An 18,601-nucleotide genomic window follows, 5' to 3' on the forward strand; every position below is an offset into this window, starting at 1 on the left:
TGTTTTAGTTATTATTAACAAAATTCCTAACACCTACCGATCCTTGACTTCGGCGATGTAATTTACAAAATAGCCTCCAACACTCTACTCAACAAATTGGATGCAGTCTATCACAGTGCCATCCGTTTTGTCACCAAAGCCCCATATACTACCCACCACTGCAACCTGTATGCTCTCGTTGGCTGGTACTCGCTACATATTCGTCGCCATACCCACTGACCAGCTCACTGGTCACCATATCAACACCCACCCGTAGCACGCGCTCCAGCAGGTATATTTCACTGGTCATTCCCAAAGCCAACACCTCCTTTGGCCACCTTTCCTTCCAGTTCTCTGCTGCCAATGACTGGAACGAATTGCAAAAATCACTGAAGTTGGAGACTTAAATATCCCTCACTAACTTTAAGCGTCAGCTGTCAGAGCAGCTTACCGATCGCTGCAGCTGTACACAGCCCATCTGTAAATAGCCCATCCAACCAACCAACTACCTACCTCATCCCCATATTTGTTTTTCTGCTCTTTTGCACACCAGTATTTCTACTTGCACATCCTCATCTGCACATATATCACTCCAGTGTAAATTGCTAAATTGTAATTACTTCGCCACTATTGGCCTATTTATTTCCTTACTTCATTTGCACACACTGTATACAGATTTTTTTATTGTGTTATTGACTGTATGATTGTTTATCCCATGTGTAACTCTGTGTTGTTTTTGTCGCACTGCTTTGCTTTGTCTTTCCAGGTTGCAGTTGTAAATGAGAACTTGTTCTCAACTGGCCTACCTGGTTAAATAAAGGTTAAATATAATTTTTTTGATTGATCTATCCTGCAGCCTGCTGTTCATCGGAGGTTCATCAAATCTGTAGATGTCAGACTTTGCCAGGGTGGCAGAGATCTTTTACATGTTAGAGGCGCTGCTGAGCAAAGCTGGCTTGTCTGTCTAATGCTCTTTTTGCCTCTTTGTCCATTTTGATTGTCTGTCTGTTTACCATCAGTAAACATCTTACATGCTCCAAACACTCTTTAATAGACTTATGTGTTCTCCTGTTTCAGGCCAATGAGGCTGGAGATTCCTTCCCTATCTGGGGCACATGTCTGTGGATGCAGCTGTTGACTTTTCTGATGGCTATAGAGAACCTGCTGACCAAACCCACAGCTGAGAAGATGGCCCTGCCCCTGAACCTCACCACAGGTATGGCCCAGTCCTTTCACACCTCTATAGGGGAGTCAAGTGCTAGGGATAAGGTCAAGGTATACGGTTTGGGACTTGGTCTGAAGACTTCCACATACTGCACATTTTTAAATCCACCACTGGGGGGCAGGGAATACAAGCTTCAAGTTTAGAGATGCTTCTGATCAAGACAGAACAAAGAGTAGTCTTATGCCAGGATCTCAGTGAAGCTCGAGATAAACTACACCCTGACAACTCCCAACACTCATTGCAAAACAGTTTCCATCTTCATAAAGTGCATTTATGCTTCTTCTGGGCTGATTCGAGAGGACTGATGAATTCTCTCCCCATGGTTGCAATTCAAAAAATATATTTGAATGTTTCGTTCCGCTTTCCCTGCAGAAGCCCATTCCAGTTGAATGTACAAGGGGTTCCCCAGTGATGTCAGATAGGCATTATCCCAAGAAGCGTTAACAGAGAATGTTCACCATTATGGAGTGACCATGAAGGTGTAATCAGACTTTAAATGAATACTTTTTCTTAGTATCTCTTTTGAATACAATATGACTGGTTTTGACTATCAACTCCCCTGCTTATAGCCTTTTCTTACAGACATTCAAGGAAAATGAGAACCTGCAACATTTCTTGTCCACAAACAAGGCTAAGAATGGTGCCATCTTTGTCTCAACCATGGAAGGGAATCAACTACAAGTACAACTACAGTTTTTTAAATAGGCCTTTAACAGATCATACATAGTTTTTTTTAGATAAAGCAATGTAAATCAATGTGGGCTGCATAATCTGTACGAACTATGCTGCACTAATGAATTGTTAGTATTACAATATAATAGTTTTATAATAGTGTAATAACAGTATTGCTCTAATGGCTCACCAGGAAGGACATCTAAAGGAATGAGCATAAGCAGCCAGGTCACCTGTGATACAAATCAGTATTTGACCTACATCTAGCACCAAGACCATGGTGCTTGCCTACGGAGCTGTGAGGGGAACGGCACCTCAGTACCTTCAGGCTCTGATCAGGCCCTACACCCAAACTAGGGCACTGCGTTCATCCACCTCTGGCCTGCTCGCCTCCCTACCACTGAGGAAGTACAGTTCCCGCGCAGCCCAGTCAAAACTGTTCGCTGCTCTGGCCCCCCAATGGTGGAACAAACTCCCTCACGACGCCAGGACAGCGGAGTCAATCACCACCTTCCGGAGACACCTGAAACCCCACCTCTTTAAGGAATACCTAGGATAGGATAAAGTAATCCTTCTGACCCCCCCCCCTTAAAAGATTTAGATGCACTATTGTAAAGTGCCTGTTCCACTGGATGTCATAAGGTGAATGCACCAATTTGTAAGTCGCTCTGGATAAGAGCGTCTGCTAAATGACTTAAATGTAAATGTAAATGTAAATCTATGTCTGAGGACGTCGGGAGATGATGTCGAATCATTGCCACTAGGGGCAACAGTGAGCGCTGTTACCTTCAAATAGTTTCCGGTTTTGCTCGGGCATTGTGTATGGGGATGGCGGATGGGCGTAAGCATCTGCCTCTGATTCCAAAGGTTGCAAGTTTGAATCCAGCAATAGAAAGTTGTTTTTGATATTTTTGTTTTAAGCTTATCCCAAACCTTAACCCTTACCTTAACCATGCGGCGTCAATGCCTAACCTCAAGATTTCAGAGTTAGTGCCTAAACTTAACCTTAAACACTTTGAAATTTGACGTTTGAGAAACATGGATGAACGTCTAATTCTGACGTGAGACAGGGAGAGCTTGTTGGTCGTAAGGTAATGTGAGCTCCTGTGTTGAGTTTGGAGTGTGTTTCTTCCAGGGAGGACTTACCCATTCTATGGGATCCAGTGTCATCCTGAGGTTAACCGTTTCCAGTGGGACCCCAACCTAAACTTCCCCCACTCCTCAGACGCTGTACGCGTGGCCTCCTTCTTCAATGGAGGTGGGTAATCACACCTAATGAAGTTGAATCGTTGTGTCCTTTACAGTCAGCCAAATACAGTGTATTGCACATGTTATTTCACGAGAGTGTAGTGTTATCTTGTGAGGTATAGTAAATTGCAACATTTTCGCCTGTTGATGCACAATAAAGTTCTATTCTATGTTAAAGGAAGGAGAAATTTGCATGCACTGTGCAAAATGAACATGCACCTGTGGAACGGTCGTTAAGACACTAACAGCTTATAGACGGTAGACAATTAAGGTCACAGTTATGAAAACTTAGGACACTAAAGAGGCTTTTCTACTGACTCTGAAAAACACAAAAAGAAAGATGCCCAGGGTCCCTGCGCCTTAGGTATGCTGCAAGGAGGCATGAGGACTGCAGATGTGGCCAGGGCAATATATTGCAATGTCCGTACTGTGAGACGCCTAAGACAGCGCTAACAGGGAGACAGGACGCGACAGCTGATCGTCCTCGCAGTGGCAGACCACGTGTAACAACACCTGCACAGGATCGGTACATCCGAACATCACACCTGCGGGACAGGTACTGGATGGCAACAACAACTGCCCGAGATACACCAGGAATGCACAATCCCTCCATCAGTGCTCAGACTGTACACAATAGGCTGAGAAAGGCTGGACTGAGGGCTTATAGGCCTGTTGTAAGGCAGGTCCTCACCAGACATCACCGCAACAACGTCGCTTTTGGGCACAAACCCACCGTCGCTGGACCAGACAGTAATGGCAAAAAGTGTTCTTCATTGATGAGTCACGGTTTTGTCTCACCAGGGGTGATGATCGGATTCGCGTTTATCGTAGAAGGAATGAGCGTTACACTGAGGCCTGCACTCTGGAGCGGGATCGATTTGGAGGTGGAGGGTCCGTCATGGTCTGGGGCGGTGTGTCACAGCATCATCGGACTGAGCTTGTTGTCATTGGAGGCAATCTCAATGCTGTGTGTTACAGGAAGACATCCTCCTCCCTCATGTGGTACCCTTCCGCAAGGCTCATCCTGACAGCATGACAATGCCACCAGCCATACTGCTCGTTCTGTGCATGATTTCCTGCGAGACAGGAATGTCAGTGTTCTGCCATGGCCAGCAAAGAGCCTGGATCTTCAATCCCATTGAGTACGTCTGGGACCTGTTGGATCGGAGGGTGAGGGCTAGGGCCATACCCCCAGAAATGTCTGGGAACTTGCAGATGCCTTGGTGAGAGTGTGGTAACATCTCACAGCAAGAACTGGCAAATCTATTGCAGTCCATGAGGTGAAGATGCACCCAGTACTTAATGCAGCTGGTGGTCACACCAGATACTGACTGTTACTTTTGATTTCCCCCCCCCCTTTGTTCAGGGACACATATTTCCATTTCTGTAGTCCACATGTCTGTGGAACTTGTTCAGTTTATGTCTCAGTTGTTGAATTCTTGTTATGTTCATACAAATATTTACACATGTTAAGTTTGCTGAAAATAAACACAGTTGACAGTGAGGATGTTTCTTTTTTTGCTGAGTTTAGTTTTAGAAGTGTTTATGGAAATTGTTATGATCACTTTTGTATTATCTGCATAATTGCACCACATGAAATTATGATTTTCCTGTAGGCTGTATGAACCCTAGCCTCAGAAACTTCACTCACTGGCATGTGGTTTGTTTCACTTATGGGAAGTAGGCCTACTTTGCCATGAGATTGCTGTCGGCAGTAATTTATCTTAATGTTATGATTGCAACCTTCTCACACAATCTTATAACATTGCTGCGATCCCGTCACAACACAACGACGCCAACAGACGGGGTTCCAACCGTGGTTCCAACCGGACCAGCATGTAGCGATGGACCATCTTGATGTCTATCGCGTTTGATGTCTATCGCGGGGGGGGGGGGGAGTGTTCGGAATAAGTGATCCAGTGTTCTCCACTCCACAGATGCTGTGTCAGATTGAAGACGCTTGGCGAAATATCCAATTCATGAAGGATAAATCACTGTAAACCTATTTAATTGAACTGGAGAAGGGTGAATTTATTTTCGTAGATGGCAACAACACCATCTCAATGATGAACTGCCGCGTAAATGGTTGCACCATTGAACTTTCTTTTTTTTTACGCAAACGACATTACAGATAGCCGGCATTTAGCGCAATAGTGTGTTTTTATTGGATCTAGGTTCAAATTGTCTCTTTTTGCCTGAATACCGAATCATAAGGTGATTTGAAAACAGCCAACTGCAGATACGGATAGGCCCCACCGCCACTTCGTAATATAAACCGTTTGTTGATGAACACGAATCCATTCTCATCCAGGACCACCTCCTGTGCATTAATGCACCCGTTTCAGTGGTGTAACGGTGAGCGTTAATTTCCTTATGTAGCCTATCACTGGGCATCTGATGTTGACCGAACTCTGTGTTTAATGCGAAGACCTAGGTATGCCACAATTATTTCAAGGGTTTATTAGACTATTTTGTAAAATCAGAAAAGAAACTGCATTCTATTTGGGGTAGACATTTGGATTTGACAATAATTAATGAGATTGCAATATTCTTTTGTAATACAAGGCACTGTCGTTTAAAAAAACATTGAATTAGCCTACGTTCCCTGGAACTGTGTAGACGTGCTCTCCCTTCCCTCCCACTCCCAGGCTTCCTCATGGTCCCAAAACCTTGTAATCTGGATTGGAATGATTTTAGCAGCCTATTTTAAATGGTTGAAATTGAGTTAGGGTAATTGAAGCCCTGGTCCACAATAGGCTATTTGGGTCACAATGGAATCCTATGGCTTTCCAGTAGGATTGGTTACATTTAAATTGCAACATGTATGCAACATTTCTATGCAGAAATCGCTCCGCCATTTCCTGATTGTAGTTCACCTAATTTAAATTTATTTTAAAAAGCAAGCAAGTATAGTGTAGAGAATCATTGTACCATTTTAAACCGCTATGAAATATATTTTCCATAACCAAAGATATTGCATTGTCAGCCGTTTGAAGCTGGTGAACAAAACCGAAAGTAAAAGATGCAAAAATGAAATGTAAGAATGGAAAGCATAGAAATAGCACACAGAACAGATCTACTGCTTCTTAGACTTGCTTTCCATGAGAATGACACAGTCGCGGTCAGTGCCATTTAAGATGAGGGAGGATCATTTTTCTTTTCATGAGCATGGCCTTATTTCTATTACAGCATATTGGATGACTCTCATTCATATTCCATTCACCCAGTTCAATATAACAGCGATAGGTTTAGGCTACTACATGAAAGTTTACAATGTAGGTGCACACAGGTCGACAGACAAATTTGAGGTCACAGACAGTGACGCATGGACAAACCGTGACATTCAATACCGCCTTGCACACTATTGCCTGCATCTAGCTGATATAGGGTGTAATCATTAGTCCAACAGTTGCAAACACGTTTTTATTGGACAAATTCAGGTATGTTTATCCCTGTTTTGTTCCGTTTGCTTCTGTTTTAAAAACATTTTTTTAAATAGAATCGACGGAATGAATACACCCCTGATCAAGCGTAAACACAGTTCACTTTCATAGCAGCCATGTTTTATTCCTTGTCGCATCTATGCACTCTCCCCCTCTCACCTCTTCCTTTCACTGGTGGACTTTGATGCACAACACATCAGCTGTATGTGACCAGGCCAAACCGCTACACACAGCCTACATCATTGTCACCATATTTGCTAAAGTAACGTCATAGTCAGCATAGCTAATATAACTGACATGTTAGTAAACCTGCTACAATCTTGCAGTAACGTTAGTATACAGTCAATAAGCAGTTACACCAGCGGGCCCCGGTGGCAATACATTAGCTTACCTTGACTTGGAAGAGTTCCAGTGTTGTGTTGGAAAGTCATAGGCAGCTAGCTAGCTAACATAGCATCCATCTATTTGAGCAGGGTGTTTCGATAGGCTAAACTAGCTAGCTGCATTTGCTAGCTAAGTAAGTGAAAGTAAAAAAAAATAATGACTTTCTTGTTTCTCAATTTTGGAAGACATGTGTTTGTTTAAAGCTGTTCAACTATTGTCTTTATCTGAGTCAACTACTCACCACATTGTATACACTGCAGTGCTAGCTAGCTGTAGTTTATGCTTTCAGTACTAGATTAATTATCTGAAACTTTGATTGGGTAGACAACATGTCAGTTTATGCTGAAAGAGCTCTGATAGGTTGGAGGACGTCCTCCGGAAGTTACTGTGTATGTCTATGGAAGGGGGGTGTATTGAAGTCAATGTATCCAGAGGAGGACGGAATCTAGCTGTCCTCCGGCTACACCATGGCGCAACCCTACAGAGTGCTGTTGAGGCTACTGAAGACCTTCTTTGCAAAATAGTGTGTTTTAATCAATTATTTGGTGGTGATTATATTTAGTATATTTTTTTAATGTTTTACAATTAAAATGTTTATGAAATTCACTGAGGGGAATGGTCCTCCCATTCCTTCTCTGAGGAGCCTCCACTGGAATGACTGATCTATAACTCATAATTCTATGTGAATTTGGTCAGGTCCCACAAAAGGTTACATATTGCAGCTCTAAACTGGTAGTCATTTTACATGTTTAATCTATCAATCAATTATTTATTCACACACTCATATTATATTTATGCAGTGCACTTGCTATCGACTAAAGCTCTTAGGGGGCCACTCAAGTTGGGTTTGACATGCTATTGCTTTTTCAATAATTAACCCCTTTATTATTTGTCATGTAATCTAATTGCTTTCTTATTAATGCTGTTTGCTTGCTTGTTCATGATCCTTGCCACAGCTCTGCAACTTTCATGTAATCTCCTTGATGTTTTAAGAATTAACTGTGGTGAAATTCAAAGTGGTTTGGTTGGAGAATGAAGATGCTTGGAATTCACACCTTTTATTCAGACTCTCACTGGTCCATCCAGTGTTTGGCTAGTTCAAGTATTTGTACATTTTTTCCATAAAATTAGCTTTCTAATTTGATCATTTATAAAAAAATATATAACTATATATTGGTGTGCACATGTTATTCTGAGATATCTTGTCTTGGACTGAATGTCATGCCTAGTTGACCATTTTAAAATATATGTATATATTTTTTTACATGATTCTCATGTAAAGGCTCCGTCAGGGTGCACACTAAGAACATGTATGTCAGTCTCGTTTGGTCTGCTCTGAATAATATGCCAAACACTCCTGACAATATCAGAGTTGTTTCCCGTGGACTTGACATGACTTTTCGTGACATTTACTGATTGAATTCCTGGAGGCGAAGTTCCACACTCAGTAAGAGCTCCAGTTAAGGCCTCTCTTCAGGACCCTATACAGTAAGAGGTATTGTATTACCCTGGCTGACGTGACACACAGGGTACACGGCAAGAGAGAAGTCAGAGGATGTTGAGTTCAGTATCATCCAGACTAGTACTGGATCTCCAGAGCCATAATAACATGACAATGACAAAAGAGCTGGAAGTGGAAACAGACTGACAAAGAGGCTAGTGTATCCTCATTCTGTAGGTCAGGAGATTAGAATTGCATACAACGACAGGCCTACAATGCATCTGTGCACAACATGTTACATACGACCAGGAGCGATAGGATACAGAAAAACATATGCTATTAAATTGACTGATACCATTACACGTAGCTACTAGTATTCACCATCAGTGGCTGTATACAGCTGGTATAGAAATTCTAACATGCCCCCTAAATGAGAATAGTTATGATCGGAAGATTTCTAAGAGCAGGTCCAGAGGATGGAACTTTGACATCCACCATGTGTCTATGCTTGTGTCTGTATAGTGTCTAACATTTCCTCTACACAGACTGACCTGCGTTTTGGTTATTGGTGTTTGTTGTCGTCCGTTTATTTGTCTTGAAAACCAGCAGCACAGACGAGTGCTTGTGTCCATATGAGCTGATTAATATTTGGATTGAAGCTTTGATTGTAGGAGGCAGCAGTACAGACTTTGTGTGAGTGTAGTTCTTTAACCTCTCATGAAATGTACAAAAGTCATTACCACCCAGCACCCAAGCTTTTGCCGTTTATGAAAATGTTAATGGTGTCTTGCACACTTATGGCTCATTGAGAAATCCGCTCAGTTCAGAATGAGGACATTAGTGCCAACTAGGGCACAGTTCTAGATTTAGAATGTTAGAATAGAGGAGAAGTTCTGTTGGAGCAGGGGGACAGTTTTAGAATGAGACTGTTAAAGCAGAGTTCTCTCTGCATCCGCTGGCTCTGGTGCCATGGCAATGGGGTGCCTCTGGCGAGTGGCAAAATAGGTCATTGGTCATGGGGGGGCTCCTCTCATGAAACAGTAATTTAGCTAGTGTGTACGCACACAGACACACACACACAGAGAGAGAAGCATTCATATATGACCCACATTCAAGTCTGCGGAGGAGTCACAAGTGATGTTATCAACTGTGAACAGATATGAATACACAGACAAGAACACTATCTGTTTAGAGCTTTATCTCTCTCTGTCCCTCTCTTTCTCTCTCTCTACTCCCCCACCCCGCCCTTCATGAAGCAACCTCTGATTATACACACACACACACACACACACACACACACACACACACACACACACACACACACAAACAGACACACAGAGGGCCATTTCTAATATACATTCCCTAAACAGAGGAATAAGACCTTAGCCCTGTATTCACAGCTTTCTCTCTCCACACACACACACACACACACACACACACACACACACTAATGATATATCCTCTCATTCTCTGTTAGTAATGTGTGTGTGTCATCATTATTCATAGAGATGTAATGTACAACGGCTGGATGAGTCACTTTGTGTCTGTTCAGAACTAGAGCAACCTATAACTATCTCTCCAGTTTCTTACTGTTCCCTAACATTCTCCACTCTCCTTTGACATGTCCACACACGATGAGACTGCTATGACTACACAGAAACGTTGTCACGAGACTAACCAGAAACAAAGACGATCAACATGGTCTCGTTCACGACACTAAGCCTAGTCCACCTAGAGTTCAGCTGTAGAGGAGATACTGGAGCTGGTGTACGAGTGAGTGAGTAAGGGAGTGTGTGGTGTATGTGGAGGATTAGACAGACATCACAGTGTCTGGTATTGATTGCTTCCAGCAGAGTCGAGTAATCTGACAGGAGAAAATAATCCTGAAACACCAAACCTTTCAGTAAATGAAGGATCGCCTCTCATTCTGAGTAAATGAAGCCAAGAGACATGGATATTGATTCCAATCCATGGAAGTACTATGGGAGAGAGAGAGAGGGGGGTAGAGAGAGAGATTTCATTGTTGTATTCTTTCGTTGAAGAGTTATTCTAAATATCAGAGGTCAATTAGGTCAGTTAGGTCAATTAATCCAATTCAAGGAACAAAATTAAATCCCTGATTAATTAAACTGCTAAAACCGATTCTGCACACAATTAGGCTGAATGAATATTTACCTATTGCGTGATGTGAATTGAAGTGGCTCTAGTTCAGACTTGCAGACAGGGGTCATGTGACCTGGCTCACACAAAGACCTCTCTGTCAGCCTGTCCGTGTCTTATTCATTCTCCATGGTCAACCTTCCTCTCTCCCCCACAGTTACTCCTGTCTTCCCCTTCCTCCTGTCTAACTTCCCCACCTCTCACCCCGCTACCTTTTGAGCTGGTCATCGACTGGCTTGAATACTACATACAACACACACTTGAGAAGCTGCAGAGAACACACACACACACACACACACACACACACATGGGTGGACCAACCTTCTCTGCATGGATTTAATTGGTGAGAAGATGTGCATAAAAATATAATAAAGAAATTCTCATTACTCTTATTTCTATGTAGATGTGTGTCTTTGACGAGTAGGTGTGTAAGTAGTGAGGGGTTATTGTGAGGAATGGGGGCATTGTAAAGGTCTTTGTGTTTCTGTTAAAGGAAACCTCACTGTAGCAATTAAGGGGGAAAGGCCAGAGCACTTACCGGGCAAGCACACTACATCCTCATTTGTTTTGAGCAAATTCATATCTTCCTTCATCCTCTTGACATTCATGTGTGCCAAGACTCATTTTTCATTGTTGATAAATCAGATAGTCAGATTGTACTGTATATTCACTTATTAACATGGTTTATTTTATGGCAAAACAAGAAAGGAATTTTAATTAATTGAGCAGCTTAAATTGCCTGTTTATCAATGACATTATCTCTTCTGTTCTCTGTTTTATCAAATGTCCTATTGTGAGTCTTAGACATCAGGTTATGCCTTGTATAAAATAGACCAGTTGCCTAGATACCACTGTGTTGTGTATTATCTATGTAGTTATGTAGCAAGTCTCTTAACTTTGCCTCCAATAAAAACTTGGTAGAAAAACCTTGTTTCAGTCTGGGAATGGAACAGCTCAAGGTCTACTGTACCATTATCTTGGAGCGGAGATGTCTGGAAACTGTCACGTTTTAGCCATGATGTGTTTCATTGTAATTTATTTGAGAGACAGTAAGGTGTGTGCCTGTGTGTTTGCCTCTCTCTCTCTCTCTCTCTCTCTCTCTCTCTCTCTCTCTCTCTCTCTCTCTCTCTCTCTCTCTCTCTCTCTCTCTCTCTGTGTGTGTGTATCTGTAGTTTCTCTGCTTGACTTGTATCAGAGGCGGACACAGCTGCAGCACTGGCAACCCTGACCCTTAGCTGGGATGGCAGGTTCTTCCCAGTTGTGTGTGCGTAGGTAGTCTAAACCCTGCATTTATTCCCTCTTCGACATGCCTCTGAACTCTTGGCACTGTACATGTCGCCTCGTAATCCTTTTCACTGTGACTGTGCTGAAAGTGCTTCCATGTTCTCAACCCTGTTCCCACCCCCTGTGTAGGGTGCTTCTGTGGTCTGGGCCTGGTCTACTCCGACAAGTCGTGCACCATGCCTCCCATAACCTTCCAGGACCTGCCCCTCAACATCTACATGGTCATCTTTGGAACAGGCATCTTTGTCTTCATCCTCAGCCTCATCTTCTGCTGCTACTTCATCAGGTGAACTTTGTACAGAGGGGAATAGACTAGATCAGAATAGAATAGTGGGTCAGAAAGCCTGTTGGAAGCAAACAGCAGATGGGGGTAAGAGTGGGAGGCCAGACATGTACACAGACATGATGCAGCTGCACAGAGTGGTCCACGTGCTCACCTCTGTGATACCTTTTCATAGATAGAGAGAAGAAGAGAGAGTGAGAGAGAGCGGTGACAAGGTCAGCAAGTGAATACAGGGGTGAGGAGAGAGAGAGAGAGTGACCTTTTCTTCTGTTGACAATGAACTCCCTGATTTTTATGCCGAGGGGATGATTGTGTCCGAAGGACAGGAAATAAGGCGGCAGGAAGCTGCCTACCACAGTGTAAGGAAAGACGTCACTGGAGCAAGGGGAGCAGGGTTCAACATAACGGTATTGTATTTTCTGTATTGTTTTATGGTGGAAGACGAAAGTATATTTGTGCACAACATTTGAGAGAAATAAGCTTTTTGTGCGTATGGAAAATTCTGGGATCTTTTATTTCAGCTCACGAAACATGGGACTAACACTTTACATGTTGCGTTTATATTTTTGTTCAGTGTAGTTCGTAGTTCTACACACCAGAGGAGAAAGGGAGGGAGAGAGGGTAGTCAATAGAGAAGTTTTGATATTGTTCTGAAAACCGTGTTAATACTTTTTGAGAAAGTGTGAGAGAAAAGACTGTTACTTAACTGCCATTTTGAATTTGAACTCATAAGAATTCTGATTGGGTATGTGATTCTCTGTATGGCCATGTAAATATTTACCTGTAGCTAACGGATCACATTGTCAAAGCCAAATTGTTTACCACACACACAGACACTTTTTCCAACTCAGATCTTTACCATTTAGTTAACTGTGTCTGTTATGATGGTTATTTTGTGGATCCTTGCCATGGCTGTGTTTTTTACACTGGTACACGTGCCTGCATGTAAACAGCCCAGCAAAACACTACAGCAGTTGTTTTGATCAGTTTATTGTTATTGTTGATTACTGCTAACATTGCGCCATATACAACAATGTGAGGATACTTGCTCTATATGCATGGAGTTATATATCCCAGGACAAAAATAATGTAGTGAACTGGGGGAAAGGGTGCATGAGGGGTCTTAGATATTTCTTAGGACCTAATTTACCTTCATGGCTAAAGTGTAAAGCCATGGCTAGAGTGTAAAGCCACACAGTCAAACCACAGGATGCATGGGCCAGTGTTTCAATTGGGAGTTGTCCTTAGGTGGGATGGAAAGGCCTTAATGCTATATTCAGAGATTTAATTTGTATTTATTTAACCTTGATTTAACTAGGCAAGTCAGTTAAGAACAAATTCTTATTTACAAGGACTGCCTACCCCGGCCAAAACCTAACCCGGACGACGCTGGGCCAATTGTGCGCCGCCCTATGGGACTCCCAATCATGGCCGGTTGTGATACAGCCTGGAATCGAACCAGGGCTGTAGTGATGCCTCTAGCACTGAGATGCAGTGCCTTGGACCGCTGTGCCACTCGGGAGCCCATCATTTGAAATGGAAACCAGTGTAATTAATTTTCGACTGGTGGGATTGAACCTTTGCTGCTCCAACCAATAAAAGCACCAATAAAAGAACAGTGATTGATTTGAGTTCTGTGTCTCTAGGGGACTGGGAATGCTTGTACCAAATACTATTGCTAATGATATACAGTAGACCATCTCTAAATGGTTGGTCTTTGTGTGTTTGTTCACCCACAGTAAACTACAACACCAAGCCCAGGGTGAGAGGTTTGGCTACAGAGAGGTTGTTTTAAAAGGAGATCCTAAGAAGTTGAATCTCCATGGGGTAAGAATACTATATCCACCTTATGCTATTGATTGTTAATAGGTATGATGAGGTTTGTCTAAATCTAAATAGAGGGACATAATCAAACATATATCTGATGCCACCTCAACCTCTCCACCTCTCTTCTCTCACCCTTTTTTCTATCTCGCTCTCTCGCTCTCTCTTTCTGCCTACCCTTTTTTTTCTGTCTCCTCTTTCTTCCCTTGCACCACTCTCTGCCCCTCGTTCTCTTGTTCTCTGTCTCTTGCTTTCTAAACCTGTTCTATCCTGTCTCTTCTCTCCTCTGTCCGTGTCACGCTCACAGCAGACGTGTGCTGTCTGCCTGGAAGACTTCAAAGTCAAAGACGAGCTGGGTGTGTTGCCATGCCAACATGCCTTTCACAGGAAGTGAGTACCAAATTGGGAGGCAGGAGGTCAACATCCATTCATTTCTACAGTCAGCACACAGCTCTTGTGGGTTTTGAATGGAGTGAATCCACTGACATACCAACAGTTATTAAATGTTTCCAGGTCACAGGAAGACAGTACTTGCCTGACTAGACAGGTATCTCTGGTAACGATTGCTTTAGGGCATGGATGGGCAACTGGCGGCCCGCCCCTTTTTGGAGGTCCCTCGGATCAATTTCCCTAAAATGTGGAACTCAGTCAGTCTCAACATACTGTTGTGAGTTAGAATAGTAGAATACACAAGGTGAAATTTGGTTGTGCATCAGCAGTTTTTCTCTTCTTATGTCAGTCACTGACAGTCAGTCAATTAGCCCATGTCAGCTAACATTTTTTTGATTGCTAAGTTAGTTTAGCGGCCAGGTATTTTAACTTGTTATCATGGTCGAATTACCGTCTGGGGGGCCCGCATTAATTTTTGTTTGTCAGTCTCACTCAGATATCATAAAAATTATGATGTGGGTACGCAGGTCAGCGAGCAACTGCGGCCCCTCATAATAAGTTCAGATATTTTGTGGCCCCCACCGCCGTCAAAGTTGCCCATCCCTGCTTTAGTGTATCCCATTTCAAGCCCTTTGATGTGAAACATTGTTTTTATTTCTCAGATATTCTCTCTTTTTCTGGGATTCCCTTTGTGATGTAATTAATTACACAGAATTTTTCAAATGCACCCTTTGTGATGTCATCCATTAGACTGAATTTTACAGGTGCACCCTGTGTGCAGCCTGGTCTCATAGACTAGACATAAAATAGTAGATGTAAATCCGGGACACTCAAATTAGTATGATATGTTACGTTTAGTATGGTACATAAGACAGATGGTTACTTAAGGCAAAAACGAACGTACGGTCGTTGGATGGGGGAGATTATACTTCGAACGTCTAGCAACCCAAAGGTTGCAAATTTGAAACTCATTACGGACAACTTTTTTAGCTAATTAGCAACTTTTCAACTACTTACTACTTTTTAGCTACTTTGCAACTACTTAGCATGTTAGCTAACCCTTCCCCTAACCCTAACATAACCCTTTTAGCTAACACTTCCCCTAACCTTAACTCTAACTCCTAAACTTAACCGTAACCTTAACCCTAACCCCTAACCCCTAGCCTAGCTAACATTAGCCAGATAGCTAACTTTAGTCACCTAGCTAGAATTCGTAAACATATCATACGTCTTGCAAATGTGTAACATATAGTAAGTTTTGCAAGTTTCGTAACATATAATACAAATTGTAATTCATCCGAAATACGTGATGGACGTCCACAAATGAATACTTATCATACTAAATTGAGTGTATCGGATTTACATACAGAATAATATAAAATGGAACCAGGTTGCTCTGTGATGTCATCAATTATACTCAATATTATATATGTATCCTTTGTGATGTCGTCAATTGTACTGACTTTTGCAGATGTATCCTTTGTGATGTCAACAATTAGAATTACTTGTAATGTTTAACAAATTATACAATTTCGGTGTGTTTCTCAGGTGTCTGGTGAAATGGCTGGAGGTGCGCTGTGTGTGCCCCATGTGTAACAAACTTATCGCAGGACCCCCAGAACAGCGCCACAGCATAGGAACACTACTGGACGAACTGGTGTAACCATAGCATCCAGCACGGAGGGGGCTCTGCAAGCCGATGTAACCTAGCTCTAACAGGAAGAGAACACTGTTATCTGGTGTAACCTAGCAACCAACAGAAAGTGGACGCTGTTATCTGGTGTATCCTAGAAACCATCCACAGATTACTGTGAAATGGTGTAACCTAGCTACCACCTGGAGAGGACTATAAGAACTGCTGTTACCTAGCAACCAACACAGAGCTGCAGACAGGAGTCTACACCACACTCTGTCTAATCTTGTTCCCAGACACTTCCGCCTTAATGCACGAAGAGTCTGGTGGACCAAAGCGTCAAACTTGGCTTTTGTTAGCAAATAGAAAGGCCAGGAGAAACTCCTAGCGCATAGGCATTGGCTTAATCTACCAACCAATCATCTCCCACAGCACCTTCCACCTAACCCTCTCTCCATACGTGTCTTGCCTCCATTCGGAGTCACGCCTCGCAGTCGTGTGATTCGCTCAAATTAAATGATGACTAATACTTTACTCAGTATGGTCACTCCTATAGAATTCTATGGTCACTCCCACTAAGGCCAACTTTGAATCATTGGTATCCCAGGCGTATTTGTGCTGTGTTTGGATCACTTGTTATAGTTCTTGTTCATAACATATGTATACCATGTTTGTTTTCTATTGTTGTACATGGCTCAAGGGAATGTGAATAATGTGCATGACCCTCTCACAATTTCTTTTTTGGTTTAATGACAGAAACGTGTTATTTTTTCAGAATGTAGACGTTGATGTTTTGCACTCTAACACTCTGACAAGTTTTTTGGAAACCTATTACCATTCTACAGTACAGCAAATGTAGTTAAAGACTATTCTCAACAATATATTTGTGGAGCGCAGGTGGTTTGGTGAACCATGCGCACATGTTTTAGAACCACCTGAAGACTTGTTTTAGCTCCCAGCATTAACACCTAGGCTTTAGCTCAGTAGTCTATTGTGGACCTGAGATATGCAGACAGCCTGGTTTTGACACCTAGCCAATCACATTGATGGATTGAGACATCTAAGAAATCAAAGGCACTACACCTGCTGTTTTCTTTCGTATTACTGCTGTAGTAAAGCTGTAACGTGACTTTCATAAAGCAAAGGGTTCTTCACATTTCAATCAAGTTACAGTAGAGTTTAGAGAGTTTCACTGTTTTTGTGTGATTCTATCTCAAGAACAACTCAGCCACATGGAATACATTGTATACTTTTTGAATAATATGTTTTTACATTTCTTGACGGTGGCGTTCAATGGCTCCTTTTCACACATTTCTGTGGAGTAATCTGTATTTTAAAACGGTTTTACCAGTTGAACACAGACCAAGTAAGCACTGCCTATATTGAGCACAAAAGCACATGAACACTCCCCTATAGTCTCTGCATTAAGAATGGACTGAATGAATCATCGCTTTGTTTGATTGCACTTATGTAATGTGTGACTGTGCCAATGAAGTACAGCACAGTATTCACCGTGGGATGAAGACAATTATAAACCCGGGTAGAGTTTATAGAGTTTGATTCCTGGATGCTGATTGGCTGAAACAGTATTTCAGCCATGTGTATATCAGACAATATGCCACGGGTATGACGCAAAAATACTTGTTTACTCTTCTAATTCTGTTGGTAACCAGTTATTAATAGCAGTTACTGCCCAAGTCTGTTTGGGATATTACAACAAGGAACACTTTTTTTCCCCTCTCAGACATTGCACGCACGTTAGAAGAGCAGAATATGTGCTGCAAAAAAAATGTTGCACTCTGTTCGAATCTCTCACCTCCGTTTCATCCACAAAACAAAAACAATAACAAAGGTGCCGGGGCGAACAGTGGCGCTGTTTCCCTGATGCGGATTCCATCTTTAAATATAGCACCCCCTACAGCACCTACAGAGATTTGCTTTTTCCCACACCAGCCACATTCCACGTTTTTGGTGTGCGTCAATAAATATGACTTTAATAAATGGAGGGGTTTCCCCTTCATCTCAGTTTGTTACTTTACAAGTTGTTTATGTCTTGACTATTTTGTGTGCGTGTGCGAGTGCATTTGTGTGTGGGAACTGAGCACCACCCTCTGGTAAAACCGAAGAGTAACATCTGAAGTCTTATTTCTGTAGGCCACTTGTGGTGACATGCCGCTCTGCTACTTTCCTATCCTACATGTCATCTCTAAATCTGAATATGTCTTTATTTGAACAAAAACTCTTTAATAATGGTCTTATCAAAATTAAACAATAATCACTCTTGGACAAATATGTTTCATCCAGTAGAACTCAATTGGAATGTAGATACTGCATGTAAGTTTTCATCACACTTGATTCTACAGCTACCAATTATCTAGTAAGAATTTTAGTATAGGGTGTCAGAATATTCGGAAGTCATTCCCCCATTTCCCACTACTAATTAGACTTCACAGTCAGAGAGACTGAATATTTAAAAAGGGGGGTTTCAAAATGAGGACAAGGAGTTTGAGATCTTAGAGATGGGAGATCAGGTTGTGTCCAAATAGTCCTCTCTCCTTATCTCCTTTCCCAATTTCCTTTCATTGGTATCATAAGGGGGAGGTGAATGAACTGGGTAGGAAAGGAAGCCACTTTA

At 42.2% G+C, this 18,601-nt stretch overlaps 1 protein-coding gene across 4 annotated transcripts; it reads left to right on the top strand.

The window, feature by feature from the left end:
* Nucleotides 1-1,060: 1,060 nt before the first annotated feature.
* Nucleotides 1,061-18,003, top strand: LOC111975025 (RING finger protein 122-like). 4 transcript variants are annotated; one of them, XM_070447107.1, is made up of 6 exons: nucleotides 5,031-5,479; nucleotides 11,725-11,824; nucleotides 11,966-12,122; nucleotides 13,859-13,946; nucleotides 14,251-14,333; nucleotides 15,882-18,003. In XM_070447107.1, the coding sequence occupies exons 3-6, from the start codon at nucleotides 12,013-12,015 to the stop codon at nucleotides 15,994-15,996; spliced, it is 396 nt and encodes a 131-aa protein (XP_070303208.1). In that variant the 5' UTR covers nucleotides 5,031-5,479; nucleotides 11,725-11,824; nucleotides 11,966-12,012; the 3' UTR covers nucleotides 15,997-18,003. The 4 variants fall into 4 exon arrangements, with proteins under 4 accessions (XP_023858933.1, XP_070303208.1, XP_070303209.1 ...); XM_070447108.1 differs by having other exon boundaries at nucleotides 11,725-11,816; XM_024003165.2 differs by lacking the exons at nucleotides 5,031-5,479; nucleotides 11,725-11,824 and adding an exon at nucleotides 1,061-1,195.
* The last annotated feature ends 598 nt before the right edge of the window (nucleotides 18,004-18,601 follow it).

The sequence above is a fragment of the Salvelinus sp. IW2-2015 genome, linkage group LG15 (assembly GCF_002910315.2).
Source record: "Salvelinus sp. IW2-2015 linkage group LG15, ASM291031v2, whole genome shotgun sequence".
NCBI classification, from domain to species: Eukaryota; Metazoa; Chordata; class Actinopteri; order Salmoniformes; family Salmonidae; genus Salvelinus; species Salvelinus sp. IW2-2015.